The sequence below is a fragment of the Polistes canadensis genome, unplaced genomic scaffold (genome assembly GCF_001313835.1).
Source record: "Polistes canadensis isolate GaletaPanama2010 unplaced genomic scaffold, ASM131383v1 scaffold_60, whole genome shotgun sequence".
Taxonomy (NCBI): Eukaryota; Metazoa; Arthropoda; class Insecta; order Hymenoptera; family Vespidae; genus Polistes; species Polistes canadensis.
The window spans coordinates 372,899-393,191 of NW_014569607.1; the positions used below are offsets into that span (position 1 = coordinate 372,899).

At 35.0% G+C, this 20,293-nt stretch overlaps 1 protein-coding gene across 5 annotated transcripts in view; it reads left to right on the plus strand.

Moving 5' to 3' along the window:
• Positions 1-490: 490 nt before the first annotated feature.
• The window catches only part of LOC106785968 (nephrin), a 363,418-nt gene continuing 343,615 nt past the window's right edge, over positions 491-20,293 (plus strand). For 4 of the 5 annotated variants that reach the window (XM_014746873.1, XM_014746870.1, XM_014746871.1 and 1 more), the window contains exon 1: positions 492-2,692. In XM_014746873.1, coding sequence (XP_014602359.1) covers positions 2,611-2,692 — 82 coding nt within the window. In that variant the 5' untranslated portion in view covers positions 492-2,610. Of the gene's footprint in view, positions 2,693-20,293 lie in introns of all 5 variants that reach the window. The other variant, XM_014746875.1, reaches the window with a different exon arrangement.

The following is a 20,293-nucleotide window of genomic DNA, read 5'->3' on the forward strand; positions in this document are numbered from 1 at the left end:
TAAAAACAAAACAAAAAAATGAAAAAACAACCCTGGAAGTCACAGAGAGTTAAAAAGTCAGTTATAAAGCGTAAATCCAATTTATCGTTATCGACGTATCGATAGAGAGGACGTTAAAGATGAATGCACGCAGAGAAAGCTACGATTTATTTCCTTTGTAGAGATTATTGGGAGAACAAAGCTATTATTCTAGCGAATTAAAAGATAGATAGAGAGAGATAGAGATTATATATATATATAAAAATAGAGAAAAAAAAATGCATTTGTAGGTGTTGGATCGGCGAGGGAGAAAGACAGAAATAAAAAATAATTGTTATTTTAGTTACGATCTGTTGCGTAAAGTATTAGGAAAAAAATGAAATGATTATCTAGACTTTGGTCATCCTGGTCGGGATTTGGTCTTGGTCTTGGTCGTGGTCGAGGATGCGTGCGCAGACGAAGACGAAGGGTGAAGCGCTCCTGGGGGTTGATATAACCGCAGTCGGTGGGATGCTGTTCCGTCCGTGCTCGTAGCCTTCACTCGGCCGCGCTCGGCAAAACTCGGGAATCTCCGTGGATCTCTGCGGGGGCAGAGGCCTCCTTCCCTTCTCTCGAGAGTACCGCCAGTGCTCACACTCCCGCGTAAGCGAGCGGCGGCGTATACGCGTACGATACCTTGCATCACCTATCACGGAAAGTCCAATCCGTACGATTCTAATCTACGCGCGCGTTTACGGCTATCATTTATTATTTTATTATTTATATCCATCTCTCTCTCTCTCTTCGACCAATTAATTCCATTTGCGTCGTTTCTTTTATCTCTTGTCATCTCGTATCTCTCGTATCGCTCCTTAAATCGTTTTACGATTTGGTGCAATTTGATAAACATACAGAGAAAGAGGGAGAGAGATTGAATGAGTTAGTGAGTGAGTGAAAAAGCGTGGAAATTTCATTGGAAACGAGCGCTGATAGTGATCAAAAAGGAAGGAAGGAAGGAAGGAAGGAAGGAAGGAAGGAAAAAGGAAGTAATAGAATAAACGTTCAAAGGAGTGGGGTTGGTCTATGCATCCGATAAAATATTGTTTCATCGAACAAGGATTTACGAATTTCTTGACGTGATGTCAAATTCTACGATTCGAAGGATTCGAGACAAGGCGTGCCGATTCGTGATATATCTCTCCTGTCGTTTCTGAAACGACAATCCTGTGTTCTCCGATTGAAATTAGAAGAACGGAGTTTTGAATTAAATCTGGGATACAATTTTCGATGGATAATATCGTCCGTACGAATTGTTTTCGTATAGAATCTAATGGATTTCTTTAATTAGTGACAGGTTAGTGGACATTTACGCGAGGACGGATCGTAACTGCAGTATCGCGATTGGTGATTCGTTTAAATTGAAAATTAAATTCAGTTTAATGAAAGATCGTTCAATCGTGCAGTGTCAGTTTTATTTTTATATCGTTAATTCTGTCATCGTCGTTCGTGGCCACGTGAGACAATCATCATCGGATATAATTTTGGGATCGTGAGAACGGAAAAATACGGTTTTGGAAAAGTGCACGTATAAAAGTCTTCCTATTCCTCTTCGATGCCTTTTTTTCAAAAAGTTTCATCGATCGTAAAAAAAGGTTCGCATAGCGACAAGGTACTTAACATATTTCGTGACTGTTGACAAAAAAAAGGGAAGACAACATTTCGTCGGTTCTACTACTACGATTTTGCTAAAAGTTTTTGGAGCGAGAAAAGAAGTGTTCCGAAAATCAAGCAAACGGTGTTCCCCTATTGGTAGACAAAATTGTCTGATCAAGATATAATAATATAACAATCAGTTTATACTCTCTCTGCAAGTGATTTTTTGTTCACTTGAAAAGTTTATAATTCGTCGTCGTCGTCGAAAGTTCAAAGGATTAAATATTCATAGGATATTTTGTTGTTATTGTTCTAATGAAGTTTTTAATGATCATAATAAAAAATTCGTCGGTCGTAGAACTGTGTCTATGAGAAAGAAACAAGCGTGGTGAAAGACGCCCATAAAGTGGATCGAGGGAAGAATATCTTGAATTTGGCTGGCAGTTGCACATTGGCGGTCGTCAAGAACGGTCACGAGAACGGAGAACTAAATAATTTTTCTTCCATTTCGATTACCGTTATCGATTTATTTCTATCTCTAATTAATAATTATTATTATTTTATTTATATTATATTCGTGGTTACGTAATGTTCCTCGTGTTGATAACTGTAAACAAAAAAATATTTGTCAGTGAATATTTATAGGTTTTTATAATCGAATCAATTATAATATATCAAGATCGATCGATAATGTGTGCTTAGGAAGAGACTGAATCTTTTATTTTTAATCTATTCCCTTTGTTTTTTTACTTGCAATAATATTCATCGATTGTGATAAAAAATCAAGCAGTGTTATTTTTCATTCTGTTGTTGTTGTTTTTTGTCTCTTGGAAAAGCAAGATCTTTTTTATTTCTAAGAAAATTAAAGTTCGTCGTATACTAGGAAAAAATAGAAAGAGAAAAGAAGACGTGGGTGTTTACCTATCCAAAGGAATTTTGTGTGCTAACGTTGTCGATGTGATTCCAATAGTGTTTTATTTTACCATCTCCTTTGGACATATGAAATTCAACGACTTGGACATCATGCCAACGACGAGGATTCTCATTTTCTTCGCCTTATGCATCACCCCTATCGTAAAAGGTATTCATCTTTTATACGTTTTTGTTGAGAACTTTTTATTTCATAGACGTTCCGATTCGCCATGTTTTTTGTTTTATTTCTTTTTTCTCGAGTAAACGAAAACGCGTTAAATCAGGAACCGTTTGAAATTTTGATCAGTAATCGTTTAAATTCGAAATATTCATAATAAATCATGAATTTTATATACGTAAAAATAAATGAAAAAAAGAAAAGTAAGATTGATGAACGGGTTCGTGAATTATAGAAAAAAAAAAAATGTCGAAATGAGAAATATTTGAAATTCTTTAATCGTCGATGCTTCCTGCAAAAAATATTAAATGGAAGATAAAATAATTTGTTCGATGAACACATTTATTTAATCTAATTGTTAAATAAAAACAAGTATCCACTTAAATGATATTTTTGGAATTTCGTGAGAAGTATTTTTATTTTGGGGAATTTTTTGTCTTTAAACGAAAAAGTACTTACTCGTTTACATAATATCACTTACACGAATTTTAACTGATTTTCTTTGGAGAGCTTTTCACATATCTACCTAGTAACGAATACACAAATTTTATATTGGAAATTAAATTTTTGGTTCGCGTGTAGTTTTTTCTCGCGTGATACAATTGTAACGAGTCGAATTACGATATTTTATCGCGTTTGCCAATGGGGTAAAAATTGGGAAAAGTTGGGAAAAGCAAATTTCTTTGCGAAATACTACCGAGTATATATGTATACGTATACACGAGCATTGCGTGAAAGCTCTTCTCACGATAAAAATTCGGATTAGAGATTCTCTATTCGGTGGAATATCGCTATCGTCATCATTTCGCGATTAAATTTCAATCATAACGTTTTCTATGCGTTCCTGTGTGTTACGTTCGTGTACGAGTATATTTGAGCGAATATTCGCGTGGCTATTTTTTCCTTCAAAAGAAAAACAAAAAAAAGCAACGTTTCACGCTGCCCAAATTCATTTGATTTTATACGTATGTATCTTTCTGAATATTCTATGCATAGGTGGTATACGTGTTTTATATAAAAAAAACCGCGATGCAACGGGACGGTGTTTGCACATTTTAGCATCTTTACTTCTCAGTAACACCTTCGGATTTTGACCGGTTATCCAACTGTTTTCTATTCAAAAGTTTTCTTCCTTAAAATGTTCAATATAGGAATAATGATTAAACGATATCTTTTTTACATTTTTACCGTTTTACATTATAGAATATTCCTTGCATTATACATTTATTTCGACAGATTTTCTATTTTTTTTTTCGGGTTAAGGATCTATCAAATTTTAATTTAATGTTTTCTTTTTGTTTGTTTTTTTTTTAATTAATAGCACGTGTAAAAAGAATTAGACTAAATAATGGAAATATTATGTTATCATTATTTTGTTCTGCCTCTATGTACACGTGCGCGCACACATGTATTTATTTTTATTTTTTTTTTTTTATTTCATTGTTCTTTATTTCTCTTTCTCCATTTCGAAAAGCGTATGTAATCGGCGGAAAGAAAAAAGTTCCCACGTACATCTGACGAGAGCTGCGAAAACTTCGGCTGTGGTATAAACCGTTTTCACAAAGACGTTATGCTACATAAGGGTTTCTTTTGGAAGCATTTTCTCAGAAACTATTACGTTTAACAAGGCGTGGCTCTTTTCTTTTTACCTGGTATAAAATTTTCCGGAAAGTAGACGGAAAAGCACGTAAAGCGATTATTATAAGGATATTTTCCTCTCGCAGTCAGCATTAATTAACTAAATGCGTATCACAATTATCTTTCACACATTTATATACATAATATAATATTTATTTATTTATTTATTTATTTCCCTTTCTTTTATTATATATATATATATATTTTAAAAAAAGGATCTCGGAAAAAGAGATAAAGATAAATAGAGATAATGCATAATTTCGAATTTATGTTCAATCGGAAAGATATAATTGTTCATAATGTGCAACACTATTGAGATATTTTTCACGAGTGTTTCAAAAGAGATAAAAAAACAACTAAAAGAGATAAAGATAAAAAAAAAAAAACAAAGTAGGATAAAACACGTGGAACAAGAGTGATAGAAATTTTCTCGTTCAAAAATTTCGTCGGATTGTATCGTATCGACTAGCGGTTTGAGTATACTCGCTATCTGATAAGCCGAACGATTTCAAAAATACGCTTTCGAAGCTATTCGTGGCAGGTTAGCATCGAAGCGTGTCTAGGCGGATAACGCCGTTTCAACGGCGCAGTAGGTTTTCCAATGATTTTGTGTGCATGTTCCTGAGGGTGGATGGTATCACTTGCAAACATATAAGAGAGAGAGAGAGAGAGAGAGAGAGAGATAGTAGCGGGAGGGTATAGAAAAGGGGAAGGGAACCCTCAGAATTTGCTTGCAAATGAGAGCACAAGGGTATGTCTCGGTGGGACCTTTTTATCGTGTCGAGACAGATCCTCCTCCACCTTCCACTTCCACCTCCTTCGCTTCTTCCCTTCCCTTCCCTTCCCTTCCCATCACCGAGTGGAAGCTAGGATTTTTGTCCCGATTGTCATTAAACGAAAAAGATAATTATTCTACTTATTCATTTTTCATATCTTTTTCATAACAACTATTAACATAATAATAACAATTTGTCCCGTTATTTCTTCGTCGAATTAAATCTATATCTCTAATCGTTTTTAATATTCTATCGTAGGGAAAGAAAATTATAATTTTTTCCCTTTCTTTTTCTTTGCTTTTTTTTTTCTTCTTCTTTGATTTAATTTTTCTTTTACTATCAACGTGTCCACTCGTCGATATCGTAGACACGATACTCACCGGTGTATCAAAGTATTATTCGCTTACTAGTATCCCTTCTTTGTATCTACGATTTACAAGCATGTACCTATGTTTAATTAAATGACCGGCACCGCCGTGAACAGAATTATATTCCCACCAAACGACTCGGCCGAATAATTGCAATTACGCCGATTAAATCGAACCTCCGACTTCTACCAGTAGTAGAAGCCACCAATAGCACCAACGGCAGTAGCAACACCAGAAAATCGAACGACCATAGTTTTGCTTGCTCGTCTACTCTCTCTCTCTCTCTCTCTTTCTATTTTTCTCTCTTTCTATACACATATATATACATACATACATACATGTACACATTTATATATCTTTCTCTCTCTTACTCGCTCTTCGTAAAATTATTCGAATGAATCTCGATGTTTCAGTGATACATGATTCGATTTGACCGACTTTATCCATCCAACTGTGATACGTTTACCCGTAGTCCTCTCTGTTTCCTTCCCTTCACTCCCTCGCCGTTGCCTCAAGGGGATGGATGGTCTATGTAACAAAAAAAAATATGTTCCTCGTGACGTGCACAAGTGTAATAGTTCGAATATAACGAAACTGGCATCGATCTTTCTCAATATCAGATTTAACGAGTTATTTGTCAACTTCATTGAGAAAATGTATTTACGAATGATACAAGATCGTCATTTTGATTTCATTTGAATTTTTCTTTTTTTCTTTTTATAATGTACATAGGTTAATATTATTATCAGCACTTATGGTATTCATCAGAATTAATTAAAAAAAATTGTGAATCATTCTGATGAATACAGATGCACCATTCTTCAAGGGAGTGCAAACACAAAACAGAATGGCTATTGTTTAATGTAACGATAAATGAAATTTAACTAATACATTTAACCCGTACAAATTTGTACAATCGTAATAGGAGGAAAACCACGAATACTAATGCGCGAGTATTTGACGGTACAACGTCACAAAGAAAATCATTACGTTTGTTATACGTGTTGACTCGCCTACGTATTTTTTGTTTTTTCTTTTTTTTTTTTCATGGAAATATATAAAGGATAAAATATAACGCGTTGTTTAATTTATTTGTTCACGATTACAAGGTTTAGTAGTAATACGAAAAAGTGATAATAATTAATAAATGTGTCGCAGAGAAGGCTGGACAAGGTAAAAATAGAATTCAGAACCTTGTCCAACTACCCTCTGCGATACATTTATTAATTATTTAATTTTTCAACGTGATAAACAACCAATTGAGTGATAATAATCATTTTTGACGACGAAATTATCGCGTTTACCAACACATATTTCGAATTTAATTATTAAAAGAATGGACCTAAAGGTTTTAGGAGTTTAATGTTGAAATTCTCTCTTGTTCGGAGAGTGTTCCTGCGGGTTAGCGATATACATAAGAAAATTCTTCTTCTATGAAAGTAGCTAAGACGTCGATGTCGTTTGCGACAGATAATTTAAAGTCTGAAGAAAACTTCTATATACCCACTTCTATAGTCGCCGTAATATTCTACGTGCATGCGAGAAAGTTGTAAGTTCGTGGAGCATAATCCTCATTCTGGTAACTACTGATATTCGTTTTAAAGCTTTTCGTATCGCGTTAGTCGAGATTCTAGCCCGAAAATCCGAGAGTTCGTTTCCCCGATGGTGCGACTTTAATATTATCAACGCTTGGGTCATATTCCGGTGACCCAAAGTATTCGATCCTTTTCATGATAAAACACACACACAGAGATACAGATACAGACACACCTAGTATTCGAAATAATTTATAGTATATTCATTCCTCGAATGTCAATTAAAATGTGATACTTATTCATATTTCATTAAGTTTTATATTACAGAAAACATAGGTATATAAAATAATTTATAATTTGTTAATTAATATATATATTTTTTATATACACGAATACCGAAACGAGATCATTAAAACAAGGATGGGTGAATGTAATCAAAATTGACACTTGACTGACGTACGGTGTAATTAAATAAACAAAATTAATTTAGATATGTTGGAGAAAAATGTGTACAATTTTGTATGTGTGTTTGTGTGTGTATGAGTCTATATTTTTTTTACATTTTACACGATTTATCAGATTTCTTTTTTGAATTTAAATAGTCATTCGATTTAGAGCCATAAGAAGAATTAATTACAACATCCAAAAGTCCAATTTCAATGATGTCCAAGAATAATAATCTATTCATTATATGATGAAACATGCGTTAACGATGAAGGGTTAAAACGCCATTTTGTCCTCGTTCGTTGTCTCTAATTTAGAATAATAAACCGTTCCTGTGACGGTAACTATGAAGACGATAACTAAAACGGAAATTTAAAGGTTACACCATCGAGGGTCTATTAATTTACAGGAATACAATCATCTGAATACGCATGTAATGTTATTATTAATTAACACTGCGCATATCTGAATTAAAGTGTTACCGCGTTAACCCTTTCATAACATCCTGTTACTTTTAAATCATACATTCGTGTGATTGTATTTTTCAAATTTAATCTTTTCACTAGAAAATTATTACGATTAGCTATACATATATTCACAAAATTAATAATTTACTATAATTTAAATTATCTAATAAATTGTAAATTGTTTATATTTTTGTTGTTGTCAGATTAAAATGAATCGAAATGATCTTTACATTTGTTCCAAAGACAATCATCTTTAGATTTAGGCGCTTATACAAAACACATTTTCAATTATTTCTTTCGTTCGGTTACATTTAAAAAGTCGCAGTTTTAGTCTGAACGATGGTGACAAAGGTAAGTGGTCTGTAGAAAGTTCGTCTCTTCAACGCAGAAGTCTATCCTATGCGAACGTTAATGCAGACAGACAGACAGACAGGCAGACAGTAGAGCAGACAAGCAGACAAGTAGACAAGCAGAGACATATACACACATAGGACATATGTTTCCGGCTATATTTTCACACTGAAGACGCACTAAAAGAGATAGGATATGCTTCCAACACACATTCTACTGTCTCGATTTCAGATAGTAACATGTTACAAATTATAATACATTTGTCTCTCTCTTTCTCTCTCTTTCTTTTTCTTTCTCTCTTTTCCTTTCTTTTTCTCTTTCTCTTTTTCTTTTCAGCTTTTTTTCGTGCAACTCTTTCAAACAAGTACGCGACACGATGATAACACGTACGTATATATGCATGCATGCATGCATTGCATTGCATACCTACATACATATATACGTATACACATAGGTAGCTCTTTAGCTCTGCCCATTTCGCATAAAATTTCGTTCTTTGAATATCCATATTGAAAGTACTCGAGCACATACGCTAGCTGTCTCGTCTCGCTGTTCAGAAGGCACTCGCTTTCTTTTCCATCCTTTCATCTTTATCACCAAAAGCGGCAGCTATGTTAGTGACGGGCTGCGACGCGACGCACTTTGACTTGCACCGAGTAAAAACGACGCTGTTTGTAATTTTCGCCATTTTTACTGCTACTGGTCTCTCTCTCTCTCTTTCTTTCTTTCTTTCTCTCATTTTTTTTCCTTGTTAAATATATATATATAAATACACACGTTCACCTTACCAAAAGATATCGTAGATATTATTTGGTGTTGAAACGTTAGACAAATTAGACCAATTTGTTATTGTAAAAAATGTTTTGCCCGTTGAAAAATACAGAGGGGGTGGTGGTTAGATTGATAAAATATATTTATACGTAAGTCGATATATGAGCCGTTTATTTTGAAAGTGGCATAAGAGTCATTTTGTTTTCAAGTCGAGATATTTAAAGGTTTGCGTTTTAACACGTTTAATAATGTGGATGCTATCTTTAGAGAAGATTTACTTGTATTTGTTATATCTCAGTATAAATAATTTCGTGTAAGTATTATAAAAAATCACCACTTTTTATTACGGTAAAATGACTTAATATTATTATTTGTTTTCCAGTGTTTTCTAAACTTACGTTAACGATATACTCATAATCATTGTTTTTTCTTATATTCATTTAACAAGTTATCGATTATGTTTGACTCGAAATGAAAGGGTAAATTATTCATGTATAACAATTATTGTATAACTATAATGCTAAGGACGAATTTTAATGTTAAATGAATAACGAAGGGGTTGATGAAACTGGGTGGAATTGAAGTTAGGTATTAGGTGTGTCGATGAACGTTCTGAATCGTTCTATTTTATACGAAATGACGTATCGTAAATGTGAAAAGGGAGACGCGCAAGAGTCGAGGGTGCACGCGTGTGTCGGGAAAATTGATTTTTTGAAGGGCAGTTTCGCCCCTAGAATTCGTCATTGAAATTCAATTCGACGGATATCCGAGTACAGAGAAGAGTCGGGCGTGGTCCGAATCGTGGTCCGCAATATATATATATATATCTACGTACAGTTATATATATATATATATATATATAGCACGTAGCACCATTTTAAAAATCATACCTAAAATCGACACTTGATATTATCAAAAAGTATGAACAAATTTCGTATTTTCCGATACTTTCGTAGAAACAACGTTCTCGATCTTGAATTCTAAATTCTTTTCTCTCGAGTAGGTACCGTTTTTATATTTGATGAAAATACTTTTTAAATGTGTCACGAATGGAAAGTCTTCGCTATCTCTCTCTCATTCTTATTGTTGTTTGTCTGTCCTTTTTTCCTACGTTTAATTTCGTGCGGTTTATATGCATTATATTTTAATCGGCTTTAGCGAAAAACTCATCCGTCTAGAATTTTTAGTTTATACGATAGAGGAGAAACGTAGGATATTTCGAAATAAAACTTTATCGATATATAATTCCTATGATTTTTATTTTCTTATATAAAGCCGATTTTATATATTATATTTAGTAGAAATTTCTTTTCTTTTCTTTTTTTTGTCTTTTTTGACAAAAAAAAGAAAAGAAAAGAAAAGTAAGAACAAACTGGGTCGATTATTCGTTTACTAGACAATTTATTCTTCGTTCTTTCTTTTTTCCCCCTTTTTCTTCTTGCTATATATTTTATTTCTTGATTAATTGAATCGAAAATGTCTTGTCGTGGAAAAGATTTATGTATAAACTTTCTTGTAAATGTCGGCGATGAACGTTTGGAGAAGATTGCCTTCTAGTAAAAACTACCCCGTTCGAGAAGAGAAAGATTATAATTCTTGCCGATTGTATATATATATACATATACAAGCGCATATATTTTTTGTTTGTTCCTCTTGATTTTTTTTCAGCACGTTATCGATTTGTCTTCGTTGGCAACCCTTGTGTATATCTCGTTCTCGGTAAACGTGTTTCTCTCGTATAACAAAAGAAAATATTGCGACGGTTCGAAAGAACAGATAAAGAGATAGAGAGAGAGAGAGAGAGAGAGAGAGAGAGAGAGAAACATCCTGTCGATATTCTTTCTCGTTTGTCAAATATGTCGTCAGTTTAACTGCGATCACGTTGGCTTATCTTGAATTCAATGAGCATGCCAAAGTTGCTTTATCTGTAACATCCTATGTTCTTTAGGGGTTGAAGTCTGGTAAACTATCGAGTTTGTGCGCGTCAGTGAACAAAACACTCTTCGATTGTTGACATATGAAAGTATTATATGCGTTCATGTTTGTTTGCACGAGCATACCGCAATTGGTCCAATAGAATGAGAAGAAAATCAGAATCCGGTTACTTGCATAACCATACGACATCAAACAGTTAACATTTTTCAACTACCACATTGTTTCGCTGATTTTGTGAGAGGTTTCAATTTATGTTTGATATATATATCTTTATTTCTTCTTAAATCTTACGAACAACTAGTTTCAAGGTAAAAAGTTAGATCTTCGAAGTCGTTAAAAATTCAATTTCTCCCAGCATAGAAACTTTATGTGGAAATTCATGAAGATGGAAGGAACAAAAGTAAAAGATAAAAGAACAAATTGAACGAGTAGAAGCGTTAGAACAAAATCGTTTCCTTGTAATATCATTCGGAAATAACATTTTATGAATCCTTGTTAATACGAAGCATATCTTTCTTTTTTAACGGCATATTGTATGAAGTTAGAATCATCGAATGAAATGTCGTTTAGAGCAAACACATACGTTGGCGTATAGGACTCCCATGTGAGCGATCGTGCATGGGTTGCTCGAATGGTTCTTCTTCTTCTTCTTCTTCTTCTTCAAAACATAGGATCACGAGGGGCAAGAAGTCGGAAAACTCCTTTGGATTCGGGCCAGGCTCGATTGTCGTGCATCCCCACACCGACGGTGTGCGCTCGAGATACTGCTGCGGTATTATATGAAAGGAAGCTGAACAGAACAGAAAGAGAGAGAGAGAAAGAGAGAGAAAGAGAGTGAGAGAGAAACGGAAGGCTTGTCCGCGCCAGACTCAACCCTAGAAATCTCACCTAAAACTTGCACTGTGAACAACCACCACCGCCACCACCATTACCACCATTATTATTATTACCATTGCTCGCTTTCTATGAAATCGTCACCACCTTTTACTCAACAGACGGAAAATCGTCCGAATAGTTTGCATTCTAAAGGTCTTTACCTTGAAATTACGGATTAAATAATTAACGAGTATAACTTTTCTCTCGTCCCATTAAACCTCTACCGTGGTTTCTATTATTTTACAAAAATTTTCATTTAAAAAATGATTTTTATTTTGTTAATATACGAAACGAATTGATTTTTTTGTTTTGTTTTGTTTTTTTTTTTTTAAATATGAAATGATCTTTATATTTTATTTGAATATCCTTTATAATTTATCAGACGGAATTCGATCGATATCGATTGTTTTCTCTCTCGAGCACCGTACAGGACAATTTATTTCCATTAAGCGAAGGACGACGCTCGAACGAATACCTCGAGTTTTTTTCTTCTTCTGGTGTTTACTATCGTAGCAAGTTAGTAGTAAAAAGTTCGAAAGGTAGAATCTTATTGAAGAGATATTTATTTCCTTGTGGAATAAAAAGTAGGTAGTATAGTAGGAGTAGTAGCAGATTTGGATTCAAGAAAAATGATCGGATCGTTCAGCAATCAAATTTTCAAATTAAATTGCGTGAACTGTACGAATGAATAATAATTATTAATAACAATCTCCAATCAAAAAAAAAGAAAACGAAAACATTATAACATATCTATTTTACTATCATATTATCTCGATCTTTGAACGATGAAAGGAGAAAATAAAAGTAGAAATAGAGGAAGTAGAAGAAGAAGAAGAAGAAGAAGAACGAATAGCAGATTGCTTTTTCGTATTTTTAAACGGATTTACGTTTCTGCCGATGAGGAATGAAATCCCGTTTATAAAGTAGAATTACATTCGCTTTTGTGGACTTCTTGAAAAGTAGACGAAGAAGAAGGAGATCTTTTAGTGTTCGCGCATGCGTAAGCGAGAACAAATATGCATATAGAGAAAATGTAAAATGCAGGCAATTGTTGAGAATCGGAGGATCCTTCGAAAGGAACGACCCTTCTTCGAGGAATGGTATCCTAGCATGGCGCGACGATATCGCAGGAGCCATCTTTTTGTACGCGTATTTCTAACACACATGTACACATATACATATATAAATTTGCACGTGCGTGTGCACGTGAACAACAAACTTACAGAGTTGAGAATACGTGGTGCATAAACGAGCGTGAAAAAGAAAGGACATCATATAAGTACCCGTATCGTGCGACAATAGAAGCCAGTTTACGTACTTTCCATCTCCTTTTCTTCTTACGCGAACAGAGACTGGAAAAACAAAGGATATAAATGGGAAAAGGAAGGAAGGAAGGAAGAAAGAAAGAGAAAGAGAAAGAGAAAGAGAGAAAGAGAGAAAAGAGAGATGGAAATATAAAAGAAGAAGGTGGAAAAGAGTGGCACAAACGCGACGAGGGTGGTACTCCTCTTATGCATGGGGTTTGAATCTCAGACGTTTTGGGACAAATCTCTTCTTTCTCGCACACATGCATATACTTTGGTATACAACGAGCTTGAATTTATACGTCTTTCTTCATCCTTCTGTGCTTTCTCTAGACTCGTGCAAATGAACGAGAGAGAAAGAGAAAGAAATATATATATATATATATATATATATACGTATATACATAGATATATAACTATATATATGTATATGTACTGGCAGCTTGGAATATAGGAACGCTTTTGGCGCGACAGAATGGCTGGCTCTGGCTTCTGGGCTCAGTGGTTCCTTGTCTTTCTCACCTTTTCTTCTTCTATCTTTCTCTATCTCTCTTTCACGTTGGGTTTTCTCCTCCTATCAAGAGGCAAAACTCCCCTCGCACCCTCCTCTCTACTAGAGAAATCCTTCGTCCTGGAGATGGCAGTGGCGACGTTCCCGGTGTGGAAAGCGGACTAACATAAGTGGAATGGTAGGACTGCGAGTGCCAAATGTCTTTGTTCCTACGGACGCGAAATGCGTCGAAGAAGGGTCGAAAAGAAGAAGAAGGAAGTTAGGGGTGGGTGGGGTTAGGAGAGGGGACCAAGTGGACAGATTGCAAACGATACGACCACGGCCACAACGATCACGACACACACACTTCTTCTCCACCCCCTCTTCTTATTCCTTTCGTATTCTCTTCGTTCCTATTCTCCTATTTCCTCTCATTGTCTCGCATCTCTCTCTCTCTCTCTCTCTCTCTCTCTGGTATAATAAAACAGCTCGCACATAAATTATACCCGTGATTTTTGTAAATTATTTTAACTGGCAATCTCGGTACGGCAATCGTTGTGCATTGTTCTTTCACGGGTAATCGGATTCGTTGGATCATCATAGGTTTTTCGAAGGAAATGATGGTATCGAAGAAAAGGTTTTCAAGATAAACGGGGGTGGGAGGTTCAAACGAAGGATATATAGTATTCCGACAATTTCGTATTCATGATTTAGTAGTTCATACGCAGTCGTATCTAACGCTTTGCATATAGGAATAAATACATAGGCAGTAATCTTAAATTTCAACGTCCGTCGCACCGTTTACTTCTCAACGTATAAACGAAATGTCGAGACCGAGTTAGACAGAGTGAAAGGGGTTTGTTCTGTAGATGCGCATAGATCTGCATAAAATGTACATATCTTCAGAAACGTCTTCCTACTATACGATCCTTCCTAGTAGTGATGACGATACCTTTATCATAAACCTTCCACGAGAAAACTCGATCAAGATGATTTTTATTCAATTTTATATAAAAACATTTTATATAAAACATTAATTATATTAATTATATATATATATATATATTTATTTTACTATATACGTATATTTATTTTTACGTTTGTTGCAACTCTGCTGAAAAGTTTTTTCTTCTATTTTTTCTTTTTTTTTTTTCTCTTTTTTTTTCTTCTATTTTTATTTTTATTTCTCGTGCATTATCGATTGTTAACGATTTCAAATGGAAATTTCAATCGGTTAAATGTTTCCCCGGTAGTACGTTCCGGGGGAATTCTTTTGACACGAACACTTAATTTCAATCGAATTTACGCGGAAAAATGTCCATTCGATTGGACGCGTAACCAAACATCGCGTCCGCATCCACCCACATCCGCGGGCCGCGTGCGGACTTTGCGGGGCAAGAGGGAGGGGGAGGGGAGGGTGGTACGCTTGCGCCAGGTATATATATTTGCGAATTCACTCGAATTCATCGGCCGGTGTCGAACATTGTCAGGCCGTGCTTCCAACACAATTTGCGCCGAAACTCGTTGATCCTTTCTCTCTCTCTCTCTCTCTCTCTCTCTCCTTCTCTCCCCCTCCCTCCCTCCCTCCATCCCCCTACCGTTCACGTATTTTTCTCTCTTTATCTCGATGCCGGTCGTGTCGCGAACGTAGTTTGACTCCGGGATACGTTGAGTGTGTCTCATCGAGAGTACATCGTCGAGCTCGTTGACGAACGTAGTTGTACATACGAGCTAGTGTAGTATTTTGCCCGTTACATTCGATCGCACTCGAAACAGTAGTCGTCCCCGTCTGTGTCCATACCTCCTGACCCGATATAGTTTTGAACTATGCGCCCTGTCCCCATAACCCTTCCATATTTCCAGGGACTTTCGCACACAATTCGTTCCAATTCACTCCAATGTTTTTTTTTTCTCTCGCTCTTCTTGTTTTTTTTTTTATTTACTTTTTTCTTCTCTTCTTTTTTCCACACATCTTTTTACACGTATTTTTTATTTTTTATTTTTATATTTATTTTTATTTATCTCGTTGTTTTTTTTTTTAAAACTCCATCTATTACCGGCATCTGTTTTATGCGTTTGATATATAAAGTTCATCGACCAACCAACTAACCAGTCGTTGGTTGTCAGTCGTCCATTATAAATGGAAAACGAGAAAGAGCTATTAAAAGAGTATCTAAATTTTATATTGAATATATTTTTATTTATTCTTCATTCTACCTGCTCCATTATACAACAAGATGTATACATAGTTGATGCAATTAACACTAGATTTAGCAGACCAATCAAAATGACGACTGACACTCTTGCAATTTCAATTTTCAAATTCCTACTGCATGTGTAACATTTTCTTTACGTAATGATATCATAATTTTCGTAGTTATAACTAAAAAATCAATTTTATGATGAACTTTATATTATTTTATATATTATATATTCGCGCGTAAGAAATATATTTGTTGCTATTGCTATTTTAACCTCGTTAAGCACTTTTTGTCAAAGATCAGTCATTTTGACTGATTTATGGTAGAAATATCAGGTATATCAAAATATTTGGGTAAATCTAGCGTTAAATATTGCACGAAGCAAAAAAATTTTAAGTATTTAGCATATCTTTTTATAGGCCATAAAAATATATTCTATTTAACAAGTCACGCTCTGACTAAGGGAATAAACGATAAATCTTATAGGAAACGGGGTTTAAACGCCCTATACACTAGACGATGATTTTTATGACGTGTTAAAAGGAAACAGGTAGGCTGTTATCAAAGATGATTAGAACGATTATTATTATTATTATTATTATTATTATTATATATGAAAGAGATGAACATGATATTATAACTATTAACGTTTTTATATTCCCTAAAACTTTATGTACAATGTCGTCTTCTTATCGATCGTTATTCACACGAATGCTTCCCATCTCATCGACGATCTCATTAATGTTCTTTCTTATCGTTTTACTCGAGTTTGGAGGATCAACTTTCTGTTCGTAGGCGTGGTCAGAAATTCTTAAAAGGGGAATGGTAAAGATGAAGCGAGAAGGGAAGAAAAGTTTGAACACGTAACTCTGGAAAACTGGATAAAAGAAAAGTTCTCGCGGAGTAAAATAAAAGGAAAAAGATGAAAGAGAGAGAGAGAGAGAGAGAGAGAGAGAGAGAGAGAGAGAGGTTGATTCGAAAATGCGATTAAAAAATGCGATCATTGATTGCAAGAATTAGTGCGATAAGAAGTGCGTGTATAAAAAAGAGAGGGAGAGAAAAGGGAGAAAGGAACAAAGTATCCAGGATTCCTTGAATCGTAAAGTAAAAAAAGAAAAGTAAGGGGTAAAAATTGGGGAAAAAAAGTACGGAAGAAAAATGCGAGAAACTTCGGAATCGTTTTATCATTTTGATCAGTCAGCTGTTTAGGGTATAACGGTTCGCAAGCGTCGAATTTGGAATCACGCCAGATATAAGTAACGGTTAGAGAAATGTGTTGGTGGTAATGAGAAACCGGTCGACTTCGAGGAGTTGAAAATTCTCTTGAACATTTTTATTTCTTCTATCTTTCTATTTCTCTCTCTCTCTCTCTCTCTCTCTCTCTAGTTTTATTTAATTAAGAAAGGTTCTTCTTAAGGAAGAGAACCTCCGCTAATTGATTATTCCTTTTTTTTCTTTTTTCTTTTTCTTTTCTCTTTCTCTTTCTCTTTCTCTCTTTCTATTTTATATTTAATTTTCATTTTATTTTATTTAATTTTATTTTCACGACGACATTTTTCGTTGCGCTATCGTTCAACGAGAGAAGTTTCTTGTTTTTCTCTGACTCGGAGTTTAATTATCCTGGCATATATAACGAAGTGGATTCATGTAAGCAAACACATGTACCCACGTACGAACGTACGTAAATGCATACACAGACGGGGAAGTGCGTTTTCTCGAGCAGAAAAAGACGCGTGAATGCTGGAGGACGATAAAAAACGTGAGAAGAGGAGGAAAAGGTACGGGAAAAGGTACGGGAGAAAGGTACGGGAAAAAGGGACGGGAAGGTGAAAAGGGAAAGAGAAAAGTCAGAGCAACAACCAACGGTGACACACAACGCGCGCGCGCGCGCGCGCATTTATAGAGAAAATATTTTAAAACATTTCTTCTCTTCGTCAACTGCTTTCCCTTCTTCCCTTTCCCACCCCATCCCGGCATGATATGTTTTTCCCTCCCATTTTTTTCCCCAAAACTTTTCCGCGGAGTTAAAACGACGCGAAAAACAAAAAAAAAAAAGAAACGAAAAAAAAGAAACGGAAAATGGAAAGGATACGTAGACGAAGAGTCGAGTTTTAGGATAAAAGAAAAGGATAGGATGCATCACCTCGTTTTTTATGGTTATTAGTTCAATTTTTCTCGTATTAAAATACTTAATCGGGAAATTTTGTTTTGCAAAAATAACTTTCCTATGGAAAAATATTCGTATTAACGTATACAGTTACATTAAGGGTGAGCATGGAGGGGCGGTAAATTTAAATAAATAAAAACGTTTATTTTTTATTTGCATTTTTTCATCGCGAACTCTTACGACAAATCTCCATGACAAGAAGGATAATATAATCTGACGGATAAAATAAAAGAGAGAAAAAGAATGAACGGAATTATCCTTTCGGGATTACTTTTCCCTAGCGTGTGTTGTGTGTGAGAGAAAGAGAGAGAGACTGAAGGAAGAGCAAATACGTACTCGCGTGATAGTAATCGCGCGAACGACCGGATAAAATGCGCGAAGATAAAGTTATCTTAAAACGAGACAAACGATTTAGCGTTGGCACGGGACACCGTTGTAAGAGAAGTAGAAGTAGAAGTAGAATAAGAAGAAGAAGAAGAAGAGGAAGATACCCTTTGGAAAGTACGATTTCTGGTAGGAGGATGAAGCGGTAGGAAGGAAAAGCACCAGTGATATTCTGGGTAGGATGGAGGGAGGGGGAGGGGATATATAACGAAAAGTTTGCCCATAGCGTGTTTGAATGTGTCGTCGTGGAGCTTTGGTGTGAGTAAAAGAGTGCCGTATGTACTTACTTACTTGGCGACATTCGAGAGAGCGTGTAAACTCTTTTCGAAACATTCTCTTTCTCCTTCTACCTTATAAGCCAGAGTTTACTGTTATCGGCTCTACTCGAATCGAAAGTCAAATATATCTGCTACCGGCAGATCGCAATATCGAGAACCTCCAGATTCTCTCGTATTTTATATCGTTCGAACACTCCTGATTCTCGCTTCCGGTACTAACTTCTTAGGATTTCCCCGTTAGATTTTCCTACTTCTCTCTATATTTTATATATATTTTTTAAAACGTCTTTTTTATACTTCTGAGATAATTAGATAATTATATATATATGTTATAAAATTATATATATATATTATAAAATTAGATACGATTTTTATCAACGATCATTTTGTATTTGACAACTCTTTTGTTTTATTTTTCGAATGAATTTCTAAAAAATCATCGAAATCGGATAAAAACTTTAGCAACCATTAGAATTCATGAAGTAAACCCTCGCAAATTTTCCCCATTCTCGACACTATATTTCATTTCTAGACGTATACTTATATAAGTAATATAGGTATAGGTATATGAGGTAATGTATAGACAGAGTAGGGACTTATATTGGTCGTACCTACGATATTCGAAGGACTTAGGAAGAAATCCATATTTCTTCTTGCGAACATTTTCAACACGAACAAAGATATACATACATATATATATATATATATATATTTTGATATAACTTCTGGTGACTTGGACTTACTTGCTTGGGAATAATGGAGATGAGATTTCTCTCTTCGTAATATTCTAACGGTTTGTATTATATATAATAGTTGAGAAAAAAAATCGAGAAATGGAAACGAAATTTACTATTACCAATCGTACCGGGTAACTTCAACTTATTTTCTGTTCGTATTTGATGAAAATCGTAGAGGACGATGCGTTTATATAAAAAGGCAGAAAGGGAGAATGAGAGATAGATAGAAAGATAGATAGATAGATAAAAAAAAGACAGAAAGAGAGAATGAACGAAAGGAAGGAAGGAAGGTAGAAAGGAAGAACGTAAAGGAACCGTGGACTTTGAGCTTAAAGTAAAGTTCGTTTTTGCGCTATAAGCGTTTCGAGAATAGTTCCTATTTTTCTCTTTCTCTTTCCTCCATCTCCATTCGTAGTCAGCTTCGGAACAAATAGTCTTAGTGCATTTGGTAGGCAAATTTAATTGGATTAGGAAGCTATTTGGAAAGGAACGGTATCTCGTTGTTAAGCGTACGCGTATGTGTGTATGTAAAACGCGGAATTGCTGCTTCGTGTGTTTTCATAAGAATCCGTAGGTGGTATCTTTTCAACAGTGATTTCTTCTATCTCGATCGGTTTTAAATTTCTATCATTATTGTTTGTATACTATACATATCTACTTTAAGATTGAAATATTTTCCAATCGATTTCGTTTATCAACCTAAATTACTTGAAAATCACTGTGTTTGACGACTTTATATCCTTTAGATAAGTTTATGTATAATAGATATACACGTAGACCACGTAGTAGAACCTAGATAGGGAACTATTTCGAGCGAGATTTTATACGATAACGACTTTCCGTAGGTTCTAATCGACTTGGACAATGTCC